This window comes from Engystomops pustulosus, chromosome 5 (genome assembly GCF_040894005.1).
Source record: "Engystomops pustulosus chromosome 5, aEngPut4.maternal, whole genome shotgun sequence".
NCBI lineage: Eukaryota > Metazoa > Chordata > Amphibia > Anura > Leptodactylidae > Engystomops > Engystomops pustulosus.
In genome coordinates, this window is record NC_092415.1 from 197,326,679 (window position 1) to 197,344,008 (window position 17,330).

Here is a 17,330-nt window from a genome sequence, read left to right on the forward strand (position 1 = left end):
AGATGGATCATATTGGGGGTCATTTACTAAGGGGCCGATTCGCGTTTTCCCGACATGTTACCCGAATATTTCCGATTTGTGACGATTTTCCCTGTATTGCCCTGGGATTTTGTCGCACGCGATCGGATTTTGGCGCAAGGGCGCCGGCATGCACGTGACGGAAATCGGGGGCGTGGCCGAGCGAAAACCCGGCGGATTCGGAAAAACCGCCGCATTTTATGGTACTGGCGCTTACCTTCACTTAGTCCGGCTTGGTGAAGATCAGTGCATTCCAGGGAACTTCAGCGCAGACTTCAACTTCAGACCACCTGGTGGACGTCGGAGGAACTGCCTTAGTGAATCGCCGAAAGACCCAAATCCACCACAGAGAACGCGCCGCTGGATCGCGAATGGGCCGGGTAAGTAAATCTGCCCCAATGTGTCTGCTTAGAGAGGCCCCACCCACACCCTGGGATTTTGCACTGAGCAGCCTAGAGAGTGATAGGAACTAAAACAGCAATAAAAAAAACAGCAATAAAAACTACAATTTTAAAGTAAGGGGTTAAAATGATCTTTATTGTGTTAACATCACTAGGGGATTGAAATGTGAGAATTTTCTTTTGTGGGAAAAGCTCTTTAAGTATATGGAGCTGAGCTGTAATACCAGACACAACCTGTGGGGCGCTATTTCTATACAAAAAAAACAGCACATACCTTCTGTAAATAATAACCAATTAATATTATCCCAAATATCAAGTCTCTACAATGTGGAAAAATCTCGAAAACTTAAAAAAATATTTGTGGTGGAGGACATTGCGTCCCCTCGCTCTTGGGGTGCAGGGCTGTGTCTTGCTGCGGATGGTTGTTTGTGACACCTTCACGCTGAAATGATTTATTTTCTGCTGATTCTCATAAGTCGCCTCATCCTTCACTTGCTCGGCTCCTGACCTCGCAGGATTAGGTTGTGTTGGCTCCTTGCGTCTCACGCACCATTTACTATCCAACAACAGCCGTGAGAGCGGAACGTGCAGTATGTCGCCTCGTACGGACTGTAATGACTCCGCTTATATCCCAGGTTCTGCTTCAGAACTTCTTTTACCCTCTTAAAGGGATATTCCTAGGTCACAAAATGATTGTCATAAAGATCGATCATCAATATCAGATCGATGAGGTTCGATTCTTCGCACCCCTGCTGATGAGTGGTAACATCTCTTCACTCTTTACATTGATCCCTCTATCTGTATGCCATCTATCTAGTAGTGGCAGGGCAGGGTATTGCATGGTAAATGGCAAGCAGCTGACTGGCAAGACCCCCCACCAATCTGATATTGATGGACTTGCCTGTTACTATTATATTTCTGATATACCTCTTTAAGGCATATGTGTTTTTCTGAAATCTCACCTGTTTACCTAAAAGTCATGTGCAAATGAGCAGAGAAGAGTCATATTTCACCTGAGATGAGTCAAGTTGAGAGGCTGCATGGGAGATACATGGAGATACAGAGAGTTAAAATAAAATAGACAGTAACTGGATTTTTATATGTAGCTCATATTTCCAGCCAAGTCTTTACTTTCCTGTACATCACAAAAACACAATACGAAAGATGAGATTCTTATCTTTACTACAACACCAGAAGCATGTTTCTAGGTGCTATAGAACCGAATATAATGGTGTCTGAAGTGCCACTAAATTTGACTAATTTCTGGCAAAATATAACTCTTCCAGTCACATAACTTTGGAGGAAATCGGTAAGCTGGAAACATTTTATATATAAGATGGAATTCTAGAATCAAATTTACATTTCCTTAGGGGCTTTTGGTTTCATTATATAATATATGGTGACAGAATGCCTTTAAGTACCCTAGTTATGTGACAACAATATAATAAAGCGGATTTTCTCCTCCAGTGAAAATCATAAAATAATAATCAAATAATAAAAGATAGATTAGATAAAACTAATAGTTTGCGGCTGAGCTGTACTTTCCAATACAGCCAGAAGAGCGGCGCTGTTTCTATATCAACAGATTCATAATAAACTATGTCTTATGAGCTCCCCCTAGTGGTGGCTTATGGCAGCCCCAATCTTATCATTCTATCATTTTGTAATTATTCATAGAAGAATGTGAATCTCTAACCCTTATTGAGTATAAATAGAAAAATATTATTAATAAATTCATAAAAAATCCTGGGAAATCAAATTTAACATCTCCTTGACTGTTTATAGTATAGGATTAGGTATAGTATGGGATGAGGATATTTCTGATTATTTATTTTAGGATTTTGCAAATCCAACTGAAGAGATTAAATCCGTCTCTGCATGAAAATATGTCAAATGTAAGAATTCATGGGAGCAAATAATCTCACCCACTCGTCCCCCGGGGGGCGCTCCTTCCCTTGGCGGATAAGTGCGCGGTTAATAAATGATCCGTCATCGTACATCGCACATTGCGTGGATTATAATTAACTCATCTGTTGCCCCATTGTGTTTGGTGTGAGGGGTAAAGAACGTAGAAGAAAGATGTAAGGAAATAGAGGGATGCTGAATAGTATATATAAAGTATATATATATATACAGATGGGCAGAGCCAAACTCCCTTGTCCTGCCCAGAACCACCCATCTGACAGTAGAAAATCTAATTAGCATATTGTGTACTGAGTCTATGCAGCCTGCTTTCACCTATCTGACAGAAGGGATCTAAAAATAATGGAGTTGATTACTGGAAAAAGGTAGAAAACTAGAGCCAAAATTCCAACATGTTTCTATGTCAGAAACAGTGGAGTCGATGGAGGTGGTAAAGAGATCACTTTTTAAGCGATTGTCCAACCTTGCTTTCATAAAAATAACTTGTTTCTGGCTGTAAGATCAGCTGCAGCATTAGCCTCAAACCTCCAACATGAGTCTGGCTGTAAGACAACTGGCTGTAAAACAAGCTTACTCCATCTGCCCTGTGTCTGGCTGTAAGACAACTGGCATGAATATGAGCCTCCTCCTTCTGCCCTGTGTTTGGCTGTAAGATTATCGGCTGCAGCAGTAACCTCCAAGCTCCACCATGAGTTTGGCTGTAAGACAACTGGCTGCAGCACAAGCCTCCTCCCTCTGTCCTGTGTCTGGCTGTAAGACAACTGGCTGTAGCAATAGCCTCCTCCATCTGTCCTATGTCCTGCTGTAAGACAACTGGCTACGGCACAAGCCTCCTCCCTCTGTCCTGTGTCCTGCTGTAAGACAACTGGCTGCAGCACAAGCCTCCTCCCTCTGTCCTGTGTCCTGCTGTAAGACAACTGGCTGCAGCACAAGCCTCCTTCCTCTGTCCTGTGTCTAGCTGGAAAACAACTGGCTGCAGCACAAACCTCCTCCCTCTGTCCTGTGTCCTGCTGTAAGAATACTGGCTGCAGCACAAGCCTCCTCCATCTGCTGTGTGTCCTGCTGTAAGACAACTGGCTGCAGCACAAGCCTCCTCCCTCTGTCCTGTGTCCTGCTGTAAGATAACTGGCTGAAGCACAAGCCTCCTCCCTCTGTCCTGTGTCTGGCTGTAAGACAACTGGCTGCAGCACAAGCCTCCTCCCTTTGTCCTGTGTCCTGCTGTAAGACAACTGGCTGCAGCACAAGCATCCTCCCTCTGTCCTGTGTCCTGCTGTAAGACAACTGGCTGCAGCACAAGCCTCCTCCCTCTGTCCTGTGTCTTGCTGTAAGACAACTGGCTGCTGCACAAGCCTCCTCCCTCTGTCCTGTGTCCTGCTGTAAGACAACTGGCTACGACACAAGCCTCCTCCCTCTGTCCTGTGTCCTGCTGTAAGACAATTGGCTGCAGCACAAGCCTCCTCCCTTTGTCCTGTGTCTTGCTGTAAGACAACTGGCTGCAGCACAAGCCTCCTCTCTCTGTCCTATGTCTGGCTGTAAGACAACTGCCTGCAGCACAAGCCTCCTCCCTCTGTCCTGTGTCCTGCTGTAAGATAACTGACTACGGCACAAGCCTCCTCCCTCTGTCCTGTGTCCTGCTCCCTGGCCATTCACCAGCCAAAGATGAAGCAGAGTGGAAGAGATTAATCTGTATCTTTTTGTAGATTTTTTTTTGGGGACGAGGAGGAAAAATCTGTAGACAACAAAGAGCAATTCTATTTCTTCTTTCCTTTCACCTTTAGATTTCCAGGTTTCATGTTCCTTTAATTTCCTGCAGTAGAAGTGACTTTCAGTCTAATGGCGATGCAGATATGCAGCTGATGTATGGATATTGTACGCAAGTGCTGACTCTCCAGAAGGTTTAACTCAATTGAAGCCGGTGAAGAGCTTCTCCCAGGCTGCTGCCATGACTGTCTTTAGATGCCATTGGATCATTCTTATTATCATAATTGCTTTATCAGCACATTTGAGAAATTTTTTGTCTCCAAAAAAGTGTAACATGAGGATTATGGAATTTGAGAAATTCCTGATTGTTGCAGATCTAGTTATAATCTGTGGACCTACACGAGATATTGTCCATGGAGCGGTCACATAAGTCTAGACACAACGGATTAGCAAAAGCAACACGTTGACCCGTCAGACAATTAGCCCAAACCTCCCCACACGATAATTGTAACATTCCGAGTCTAATTCTAATTCCCTAGAAGGACAACAAACACGTAGAGATGGTTTTGGATGTCTAATACCCCGGACATTCACAGAGCAGATTGATTAGGCAGCCAATGCACACAGTCATGTGAAGAGGGGAATCTTAACTGCGACTGGCAACAACAATGGGAGTGCTATCATTGGCTGTGGCAGAGAATGGCAAAGGAGAAGAACACAAGGGGAAATCATAGGCACAGATCATCTTGGCATCATGGGTATGAATGCTATAATAAATTTGGATATGTATCAGGATGGGATTTGCAGTGATACTACAGACCAAAAAATAAGTTGGTTTCTAAATTAGTACTTCTATGTTGTATGTGCTGCTGGGGACTGGTTATGGTTGGAATCAGTCTCCTTCCCCTTCTGGCAGCAGTTGGAAATATCCCTATTTTGTACCTATTTTTCTTTTCAGCTACTATTGCTCCTTCCCTGACAAGCAGGGCAAGAAACAGATTCCATTGGATGTCCAGCCATGGCTGTGGCTTTTGGCACTGGGCATGTGTATCCATCAGCAATCGGAGTCTACATGTAACCTTTAGCAAAGTAATCCAGGAACCCTACTGAATCTATGAAGTTTAATGTAATAATTGCGGGATCTTTTAATTGTAAAGAGAATTTCTCCTTTCCCATTCTAAAGGGAGAAATCCATTGCGGATCCGCAGCACAAAACGCAACGTAGAAAACTTACTGCCTTTCCTTCTGCCAAGTAGGTGGATGTCAGAGGAGTCACCCAGGACCCCTAGGAGGAGACCTCTGGTGGACATACACCTTCTTATACAATTTGACCAGCAGGTGGCGCAATATTAAATAAGTAAATGTAAATTTTTAACAGCTTGTTAATGAAACATATTGAATTATTTTTTGGGGGATCTACATTAATTAATATATAATGGTGTTTCAACCCCTTGTTTTAAATTATTTATACTGGCAGTCCCCTACTTAAGGACACCCGACTTACAAACGACCCTTAGTTACAGACGGACCCCTCTGCCCCCTGTGACCTCTGGTGAAGTCTCTGGATGATACTATAGTCCCAGACTGCAATGATCAGCTGTAAGGTGTCTGTAATGAAGCTTTATTCATAATCCTTGGTCCCATTACAGCAAAAAATTTTGAAACTCCAATTGTCACTGGGACAAAAAAAAATTTTTGTCTGTGTCTACAATTACAAAATATACAGTTTCGACTTACATACAAATTCAACTTAAGAACAAACCTATGGAACCTATCTTGTACGTAACCCGGGGACTGCCTGTATAGTTATTGATTACATTTTACCTCCCCCCCCAAATTCTCAACCAATGAAAAAGCCGATCGTGTACGTAGTCGAAAAAAATATTAAAGAAATTTAGAGAAAACTGAACTGAATAAATTCACAAGTTGGATCACAGCCTCACGAAATTGAGGGAGATAATCGCCATCCATCCGGTAATAGGCAAGAAGAAAGGTGCAATCTGCAGATAATATACAATATTTGGCGGCTGAATAGGCCTCTCTTGGTGGACGAGACCGTCTTGACCCAGTCCTAAATGTATCTCGTTTTTTTTTCGGCAATGAGACGCCTCCATCCAATTCTGTGTCATTTTCTCCCAATAAAGACGGATAAGCCGAGGGCCGGGATGTATTGCTGAGAGATGAGCAACGACAACGATTGGGAAGATTTGAGTTTATTGTTGCAGCAGAATATACTGTGATGGAGTCGTGATTGTTCCGTTTTATTATATTCCGGCAGCTCTTTCATTCCGAGGTGACAAAACCTTGGCGAGCCGGTGACCTCTCCTTTATCTGATAGACGCGGAGATGTGCGCCGACTTCCCAAAGACTAAATGGTCTTTACTGATGCAGAATTTTGGATGGAAACGCGAGATGTGGGGAGTCGAGCTGTCAAGATTTCTGCGGATAATGTCATGGACTCCATTGTTTTCGGCGATGGTCTTCTGGGGGGGCCGGTTGTAGGTCGGGCTCATCGGGTGACAGCTTTGTCGTCTTGTCTTCTCCGTCCTGTAAAACATGATCCCCGTTGAGTCTTCTTGTCACTTTTCCCTAGAGATTGGCTGCTCCCTGCACAGAGATGAATCAAGTTCACTTAAAATTTCTTGCCAACACTCTAGCATCAAATCTCTCTCCTCCTTTGGTAGCTGTAAATATAATTCCCATTAAATTATTTAATCAGTCGTCTTTCCTCTCTGGCTGCCTTAAATGCAGTATTATCTCTCGTAAGTTCTCTAGTCAGTCTCCAATCCTCTGTCTATAAAAAGAGCCCATAGTAGGTTCCACAGTCAGTCTCCTTCCCCTCAAACAGCTGTGAATATAGTGCCAGTAAGTCTCCCAGTCAGTATCCTTCTCCTCCTTTCAGCTATAAATAGAGTGGCCAGTAAGTTAGTAAGTCAGTTGCCTTCTCCCTCTGGCAGCTATAAATAGAGTGCTAGACAGCCTCCCAGTCAGTCTCCTTCTCCCTCTGGTAGCTATAAATAGAGTGCCCAGTAAAACTCCTAGTCTGATCCTTCCCCCCTTGGTAGCTATAAATAGAGTGCCCGTTAAGTTCCCCAGTCAGTCACCTTCTCCCCCTTTCAGCTATAACTAGAGTGCCCACTAAGTCCCCCAGTTAGCCGCCTTCTCCCTCTGAAAGCTACAAAATACAAATTACCATTCAGTCTCCTTCCCCCTCTGGCAGCTGTAAATATAGTTTCCACTTCATCCTGTTCCAAATCTATATATACCCCCAGTAAGTTCATGATCCACCATAGTATAGCTCCAAGTTAGTTCTCTTGCAGATTTAGGGAACAGTTTCTTCCATGTGCAGTGTATGGGAGACATCATAGCAGCCGGTCCCCAAGCACCAGCTGAGGGACAACTGAGAAATAGAGAGAACCCACAGAGGGAAAAACTCCTAAACACCGCAGAACACACGACATATGATGGGCAGAACAAGTGTTACTCCTCAGCTCGTTCCAGAAAGTTATCCAAAAGTTAAAGACGACCTGAGTGCGATGGTTAGGAGTGATGCATCATGGGATCTGATAAAATCCATATCAGTTCTGCCTCTTACTCCCCACAATGTCGTCTCCCTGGGGTGTCATGAAGGTAATGAGCGGAGTTCTGCTCTAACCTTCCGCACGCCCTCTACATGAATAATTCCTGTATTGTGTACGAGCGGCAGTCGGGTCATCCGCCAGCGTCTGATGTCTGCGGGGTAAGGCGGCCATCTTGGCGTGTGACACCGCACGTCCGATCTGCGGGTCGGAGGAGTCTTTTGATTAATATTTCACTACGGATGAGGTGAGGAGCGGCCGCTGTAACCTTCCCTCTCACGTCTATTAATATTTGGGGGCGTTTTATTATTTTGTCTGCGGGAAAGCGACGGCTAATGAAAATCCCGGATTATCCGTATAATATTAAAGAGATATTTCCCACCTCCAACGACCAATGTCCAATCCAACTCTAGGACCCTCACCGGTCTCCAGAACTTTGACCTCCTGAACCTGGTGGACCCCCATTGCTGTGCATGAAGAGACCCCCACATGGTGTAGGGGTGAGGGAGCGTTATTCTGTAGCCCAAATCATAAATGCAGTGGTAAGAGCCACTACCAGGGAGAAAACAATCCCCCGCACCTGGGACCTGGGGATATAGGAGCTTCCCCACCCTATCATAACACATCCCTTTAATTGTGGAACACATACGGTCACTGAAATAATATAGGGATCACTATAAGGAGTTGTGTGTGTAGTGATAAGCAGCAGGAGTTATATCACAGAACTGTAGCTTCTCCGAATACATTTACAGTGTTACCTCACACTGCTGTGCTCTTAGCTCTCTGCATTATGCTACTCCAGAGCCCCTCCTCTCTGCTTTCATCCTGTAGCAGGCTTTTGGTTGAATGCTATAGAGCAGACAGGAGTTTATTTTAGAGAGTTAAAGGGAACCTGTCACCAGGGACCTAATTTTTACTAAAGACGGGTTACAGAAGCCTATTACAGCCGCAGTGCAAATATACCTTACTGCCTTTTCTAAGCATTTGCATTACAATATAATTGTGTGTTTTAACTTACCTTCCATCCTGACAGTATCCTCTGTGTAGTCCCAGGGGTTGGGCTTTGGTTTGGATGCATTTAAAAAAAACATGTGACTGTACTGCAGACTCCTCAGCTCTCAGCCCCCACCTTTGTGCTCCTGTACAGCTCCTCCCTTCTGCTCCTTCACAGAGATCACAGCCTGGTGACATCAGTGGGAGAGGGAGGAGCTGTACAGGAGCACAAAGGTGGGGGCTGAGAGCTGAGGCTTCTGCAGCACAAACAAGTCACATGTTGGTTTTTGAAATGCATCCAAACCAAAGCCCAACCCCTGGGACTACACAGAGGATTCTGTCAGGGTGCAAGGTAAGTTATAACACACAATTATACTGTAATGCAAACACAGAAAGGCAGATGTGCACTGCAGGTGTCATGGGCTTCTGTAACCTGTCTTTAGTGAAAATGTGGTCCTTGGTGACAGGTTCCTTTTAAGCGCAAAGCAGTGTGAGGACAAGCCCCCCCCCCCCTTCCCCAGTGCACTTGGAGAAAATACAACCCTGTAGTTTAATAATAATAATAGCTCTGTTCACAGTCCTGCTGCTACTACGAACACACTACAGGAATGATTACACAGCTTACAAGGGGCAATACATACCACTGGCTGCAAAGAGCACAGAGATTAGCAGTGTAATGACCTCCTCCCAGTTTATATAGAAGAATATAAATTCATATTTCACAGTCCTGCAGCTAAGAGTACACAGATCTGAAGGGACTATACCTAACACTGGCTGCACAGAGCACAGCAGTGTGAGGACACGGCCCAGTGCACAATCCTGAAATATAAATCCGTCTCTCACTGTTCTGTTGCTACAATTAACATACACAAAGGTCTGATCACACAGCTCTCCAGGGATAACACCCAACAGTGGTCAATACCACCAACAGATCCCTTTAATATCTTTGAAACTTTGCCTTTAATAGTCATTATATGAAAGTCTTGGCTAAATCTGGCAGCAGTGTGAGACATGGATGTGCCCCAGAGCCCTGCCTGGTCCATACCGGATGTGGTGCCCGTGTTGGCAGTGAGCAGGTAGGAGCAGTGTCCGGTTCTTAGTTGCTGATGTAGCAGAGCTGAATTCCCAGTTGTAGAATCGATGGATTCTCACTGCGAGGTGTTTGGAGAGCAGAATTCTGATTGACAGATATTGACCCTCGTGAATAGACTAAATTACTCAATACAGTCAAGTCCCCAAGTGCACATGTAGCAGAGCTGAGGTTCTGAGATGTAAGTATAGCAGAGCTGAGGTTCTGAGATGTAAGTATAGCAGAGCTGAGGTTCTGAGATGTAAGTATAGCAGAGCTGACTTCACAGTTGTTACTTTTTCAACTGCGGAGCTGTTCTCAGTTGCAGATGTAGCAGAGCTGAGGTTCTAAGATGCAAGTATAGCAGAGCTGGGTTCACAGTTGTTACTTTTTCAGCTGTTGAGCTGTTCTCATATACAGATGTAGCAGAGCTAAATATTTATATGCGGAGATAGCAGAGCTGGGATCGCGGTCGCAGATGTAGAAGAGCCGAGTTCTTGGTCACAGAACTGAGTTATAAGTTGATGTAGCAGTGCTGTATTTGTCAACACAGATATGGGAAGTATGCAAATATGTTTTCCAAGGTGTTAAATGGAAAACATTGCCTGCTTAAAGGGGGCAGCCTATATATTTAGCAGAACTGGGCTCTCCATTCCAGATGTAGTTGAGTGTTTAGATGTAGCAATGAGGAGATGTAGCAGAGCTGGGTTCTCCATTGCAGATGTAGTAGAGCCGAGTTCTAGCAGAGCTGTTGTCATTTAATACAATACCTACTAAATATACTAAATATTGTAACACAAAAACCAGGCAACGCTTAAGTTCTCTAGAGCGTTCAGCACTGCTACATTGCATTATGTATCCATAATATTACACATTTAGTGATTGATGATGATACATTGTAACGACTGATCTGCTGTTCTACAGATATGAAATTCTTTACGCTGAAAGATTCCCGAACAGAACAAAGGAATTTTTTTGGAAGTGCTTCTCCTCCCAGTTCTCTGTGGGGTCTGGATCCCGGCCACCGCCATCCACTCGTGTTTAATAGAGGGCGCACAAAATGATATGTTTTGATGGGGGTTAACTGTTTCACTGCCAGCCTCCTCTCTGGATCCAGATGTACATATGATTTTATTTAATATGTGATCTGATGTTCAGGACAGAACCCCAGGAGGAGGAATGGAGGGGGGGGGGGTGCGGTTATCAGAGGCAGCCGCACACTATTCCTGCTCTGCTGTGCCGCATTGTGTTATTATATTGTGGTGAAGCCGCCTGTATCCTATGGAAATTACAGGGATCACATCACCAGACCCATTGACTCAGGTTAATAGGGAGGGGGGGGGTGTCTGCTACCGAAAGGCTCCATGATTAATGCATTAAGCCAAGTCAAAAGGTGTCAATCGATTCCAATGAATGATCTGCACGGGCCCATTCAGCCAGAAAAGGAACTAAACTAGAAACTAAAAGGGATATACAAAACCAGACAAAAAATACTTTAAAAAAAAAAAAAGAATACCTAATAGTCTTAGTTTTTTTTAGTGCAGGTTTATTTGTAATCATTTTCAGGATTTTTTTTTTTTGCAGTCTTATTATTAACTGTCCTCTGCTGGCCTCTACTGGTAAGTTATGGGTACTACATTCTGAATTATTATTTCGCTTCCGTACACTGGGAAGCAGGAAAAAATTCAAAGTGAAGTTAAATTCACAAAAAAAGCATGTGCAGAATTTTCTTTTAGGTCGTGTTTTTACCTCTTTCACTGTGCGCTCCAGATGACATTTCCCGTTTATTCTTTGTGCCACTACGATCATTGAGATACCAAAATTGTATAGTTTTAGTTGATTTTAAAAAATGTAAATCCTTTGTACTAAAAAAAAATACACACAGTAATATCACAGTACAGGGATAATACACACAGTGATGTCACAGTACAGGGATAATACACACAGTGATGTCACAGTACAGGGATAATACACACAGTGATGTCACAGTACAGAGATAATACACACAGTGATGTCACAGTACAGGGATAATACACACACTGATGTCACACTACAGGGATAATACACACTGTGATGTCACAGTACAGAGATAATACACACAGTGATGTCACAGTACAGGGATAATACACACAGTGATGTCACAGTACAGGGATAATACACACAGTGATGTCACAGTACAGGGATAATACACACAGTGATGTCACAGTACAGAGATAATACACACAGTTATGTCACAGTACAGGGAGAATACAGACAGTGATGTCACAGTACAGGGATAATACACACAGTGATGTCACAGTACAGGGATAATACACACAGTGATGTCACAGTACAGGGATAATATACACAGTGATGTCACAGTACAGAGATAATACACACAGTGATGTCACAGTACAGAGATAATACAAACTGTGATGTCACAGTACAGGCATAATACACACAGTAATGTCACAGTGCAGGGATAATACACACAGTGATGTCACAGTACAGGGGATAATACACACAGTGATGTCACAGTGCAGGGATAATACACACAGTGATGTCACAGTACAGGGAGAATACACACAGTGATGTCACAGTACAGGGATAATACAGACAGTGATGTCACAGTACAGGGAGAATACACACAGTGATGTCACAGTACAGGGATAATACAGACAGTGATGTCACAGTACAGAGATAATACACACAGTGATGTCACAGTACAGGGAGAATACAGACAGTGATGTCACAGTACATAGATAATACACACAGTGATGTCACAGTACAGGGATAATACACACAGTGATGTCACAGTACAGGGATAATACACACAGTGATGTCACAGTACAGGGATAATACACACAGTGATGTCACAGTACAGGGATAATACACACAGCGATGTCACAGTACAGGGATAATACACACAGTGATGTCACAGTACAGGGATAACACATACAGCGATGTCTCAGTACAGAGATAATACACACAGTGATGTCACAGTACAGAGATAATACACACAGTGATGTCACAGTACAGGATAATACACAGTGATGTCACAGTACAGGATAATACACAGTGATGTCACAGGACAGGGATAATACACACAGTGATGTCACAGTACAGGGATAATACACACAGTGATGTCACAGTACAGGGATAATACACACAGCGATGTCTCAGTACAGAGATAATACACACAGTGATGTCACAGTACAGGGATAATACACACAGTGATGTCACAGTACAGAGATAATACACACAGTAATGTCACAGTACAGGGATAATACACACAGTGATGTCACAGTACAGGGATAATACACACAGCGATGTCTCAGTACAGAGATAATACACACAGTGATGTCACAGTACAGGGATAATACACACAGCGATGTCACAGTACAGGGATAATACACACAGTGATGTCACAGTACAGGGATAATACACACAGTGATGTCACAGTACAGAGATAATACACACAGTGATGTCACAGTACAGGGATAATACACACAGTGATGTCACAGTACAGGGATAATACACACAGTGATGTCACAGTACAGGGATAATACACACAGTGATGTCACAGTACAGGGATAATACACACAGCGATGTCACAGTACAGAGATAATACACACAGTGATGTCACAGTACAGGGATAATACACACAGTGATGTCACAGTACAGGGATAATACACACAGCGATGTCATAGTACAGGGATAATACACACAGTGATGTCACAGGACAGGGATAATACACACAGTGATGTCACAGTACAGGGATAATACACACAGTGATGTCACAGTACAGGGATAATACACACAGTGATGTCACAGTACAGGGATAATACACACAGTGATGTCACAGTACAGGGATAATACACACAGCGATGTCTCAGTACAGAGATAATACACACAGTGATGTCACAGTACAGGGATAATACACACAGTGATGTCACAGTACAGGGATAATACACACAGCGATGTCATAGTACAGGGATAATACACACAGTGATGTCACAGGACAGGGATAATACACATAGCGATGTCACAGTACAGGGATAATACACACAGTGATGTCACAGTACAGGGATAATACACATAGCGATGTCATAGTACAGGGATAATACACACAGTGATGTCACAGGACAGGGATAATACACACAGTGATGTCACAGTACAGGGATAATACACACAGTGATGTCACAGTACAGGGATAATACACACAGCGATGTCTCAGTACAGAGATAATACACACAGTGATGTCACAGTACAGGGATAATACACACAGTGATGTCACAGTACAGGGATAATACACACAGTGATGTCACAGTACAGAGATAATACACACAGTGATGTTACAGTACAGGGATAATACACACAGCGATGTCATAGTACAGGGATAATACACACAGTGATGTCACAGTACAGGGATAATACACACAGTGATGTCACAGTACAGAGATAATACACACAGTGATGTCACAGTACAGGGATAATACACACAGTGATGTCACAGTACAGGGATAATACACACAGTGATGTCACAGTACAGGGATAATACACACAGTGATGTCACAGTACAGAGATAATACACACAGTAATGTCACAGTACAGGGATAATACACACAGTAATGTCACAGTACAGGGATAATACACACAGTGATGTCACAGTACAGGGATAATACACACAGCGATGTCACAGTACAGGAATAATACACACAGCGATGTCACAGTACAGGGATAGTACACACAGTGATGTCACAGTACAGGGATAGTACACACAGTGATGTCACAGTACAGGGATAATACATGCAGTGATGTCACAGTACAGGGATAATACATACAGCGATGTCTCAGTACAGAGTTAATACACACAGTGATGTCACAGTACAGAGATAATACACACAGTGATGTCACAGTACAGGGATAATACACACAGCGATGTCTCAGTACAGAGATAATACACACAGTGATGTCACAGTACAGGGATAATACACACAGTGATGTCACAGTACAGGGATAATACACACAGCGATGTCATAGTACAGGGATAATACACACAGTGATGTCACAGGACAGGGATAATACACACAGTGATGTCACAGTACAGGGATAATACACACAGTGATGTCACAGTACAGGGATAATACACACAGTGATGTCACAGTACAGGGATAATACACACAGTGACGTCACAGTACAGAGATAATACACACAGTGATGTCACAGTACAGGGATAATACATACAGCGATGTCTCAGTACAGAGATAATACACACAGTGATGTCACAGTACAGGGATAATACACACAGTGATGTCACAGTACAGGGATAATACACACAGCGATGTCTCAGTACAGAGATAATACACACAGTGATGTCACAGTACAGGGATAATACACACAGTGATGTCACAGTACAGGGATAATACACACAGCGATGTCATAGTACAGGGATAATACACACAGTGATGTCACAGGACAGGGATAATACACACAGTGATGTCACAGTACAGGGATAATACACACAGTGATGTCACAGTACAGGGATAATACACACAGTGATGTCACAGTACAGGGATAATACACACAGCGATGTCTCAGTACAGAGATAATACACACAGTGATGTCACAGTACAGGGATAATACACACAGTGATGTCACAGTACAGGGATAATACACACAGCGATGTCATAGTACAGGGATAATACACACAGTGATGTCACAGGACAGGGATAATACACACAGTGATGTCACAGGACAGGGATAATACACACAGTGATGTCACAGTACAGGGATAATACACACAGCGATGTCATAGTACAGGGATAATACACACAGTGATGTCACAGGACAGGGATAATACACACAGTGATGTCACAGGACAGGGATAATACACACAGTGATGTCACAGTACAGGGATAATACACACAGCGATGTCTCAGTACAGAGATAATACACACAGTGATGTCACAGTACAGGGATAATACACACAGTGATGTCACAGTACAGGGATAATACACACAGTGATGTCACAGTACAGGGATAATACACACAGTGATGTCACAGTACAGGGATAATACACACAGTGATGTCACAGTACAGGGATAATACACACAGTGATGTCACAGTACAGGGATAATACACACAGCGATGTCATAGTACAGGGATAATACACACAGTGATGTCACAGGACAGGGATAATACACACAGTGATGTCACAGTACAGGGATAATACACACAGCGATGTCTCAGTACAGAGATAATACACACAGTGATGTCACAGTACAGGGATAATACACACAGCGATGTCTCAGTACAGAGATAATACACACAGTGATGTCACAGTACAGGGATAATACACACAGTGATGTCACAGTACAGGGATAACACACACAGTGATGTCACATCACATTAGTATGTGATGGTTACATAGAGGTATTTTGTTTGTATGATGTGGTATCTGATAGGTAAGTCTCGCCTCTATGGTAATCTCTCTAGCAAATGGTACTTACCTGTCATGTCTGTCTGATGTCACACGGGGAGAACATGTATGAATGTTGTACAGCTGTTTTGTAGCCTATAACTGAATCCCTTGCATTGTCTATCTGTCCCTGACTTCCATCGTGTTCCTCATTGCAGATCCTTGGGACACCCAATGAGGAGACATGGCCGGGGGTCCACTCCTTACCACACTTCAAGCCAGGTAGGTTGGAATTGGCTATTCCCTTGAATCATTGTGTGGGCTCTGTGTGGTCTGATCATTGGGACCCCTCATTATAGGCAGCCATGGGGGCGCAGCGCCCTCTGGTGAGGCGCAAGCTCTCCACATGTTAGTCTGGGATGCAGTACCAGGAGCTGCCACATGGAGCCTACAGCGCTGTGTTACCTGCTGTAAGGAGGAGAATGCAGGAGCAGCAAACACTCCCCTCTACTCAGACATGGGGTGTGTTATGTGTAATACAGGACTTTACCCACCGCTAATTTGGGTTCTGAGGTTAATAGAAACACTTGTCTCAAAACCCAACTTTCCGCCTACTGGAAAAAGCTTAAATGGGGGCTGCTTTGGTCAGGGTTGCCACCAGGAATTTGTGCGCCCCATAACTTTATGCCCATCCCCCGGTGCACCTCACATGTTCCCATCCTACACCTCAACCAACAAGTGACCACACTGTGCCCCCACATATATCATATATATCCCTCATACCACAACTGACCACACTGTGCCCCCACATATATCATAAATGCCCCTCATACCACAACTGACCACACTGTGCACCTACATATATCATATATATCCCTCATACCACAACTGACCACACTGTGCCCCCACATATATCATAAATGCCCCTCATACCACAACTGACCACACTGTGCCCCCACATATATCATAAATACCCCTCATACCACAACTGACCACACTGTGCCCCACATATATCATGTATACCCCTCATACTACAACTAACCACACTGTACCCCACATATATCATATATACCCCTCACACCACAACTGACCGCAGTGTGCCCCCACATGTATCATATATACCCCTCACACCACAACTGACCACACTGTGTCCCCACATATATCATATATACCCCTCATACTACAACTGACCACACTGTACCCCACATATATCATATATACCTCTCACACCACAACTGACCGCAGTG

General features: G+C 43.6%; 1 protein-coding gene across 3 annotated transcripts in view; it reads left to right on the plus strand.

The window, feature by feature from the left end:
• The window catches only part of CDK14 (cyclin dependent kinase 14), a 317,114-nt gene that overhangs the window by 173,394 nt on the left and 126,390 nt on the right, over nt 1-17,330 (plus strand). For all 3 annotated transcript variants that reach the window (XM_072154286.1, XM_072154287.1, XM_072154289.1), the window contains one exon: nt 16,302-16,365. In XM_072154286.1, the coding sequence (XP_072010387.1) occupies nt 16,302-16,365 (64 nt within the window). The remainder of the gene's footprint in view (nt 1-16,301; nt 16,366-17,330) is intronic.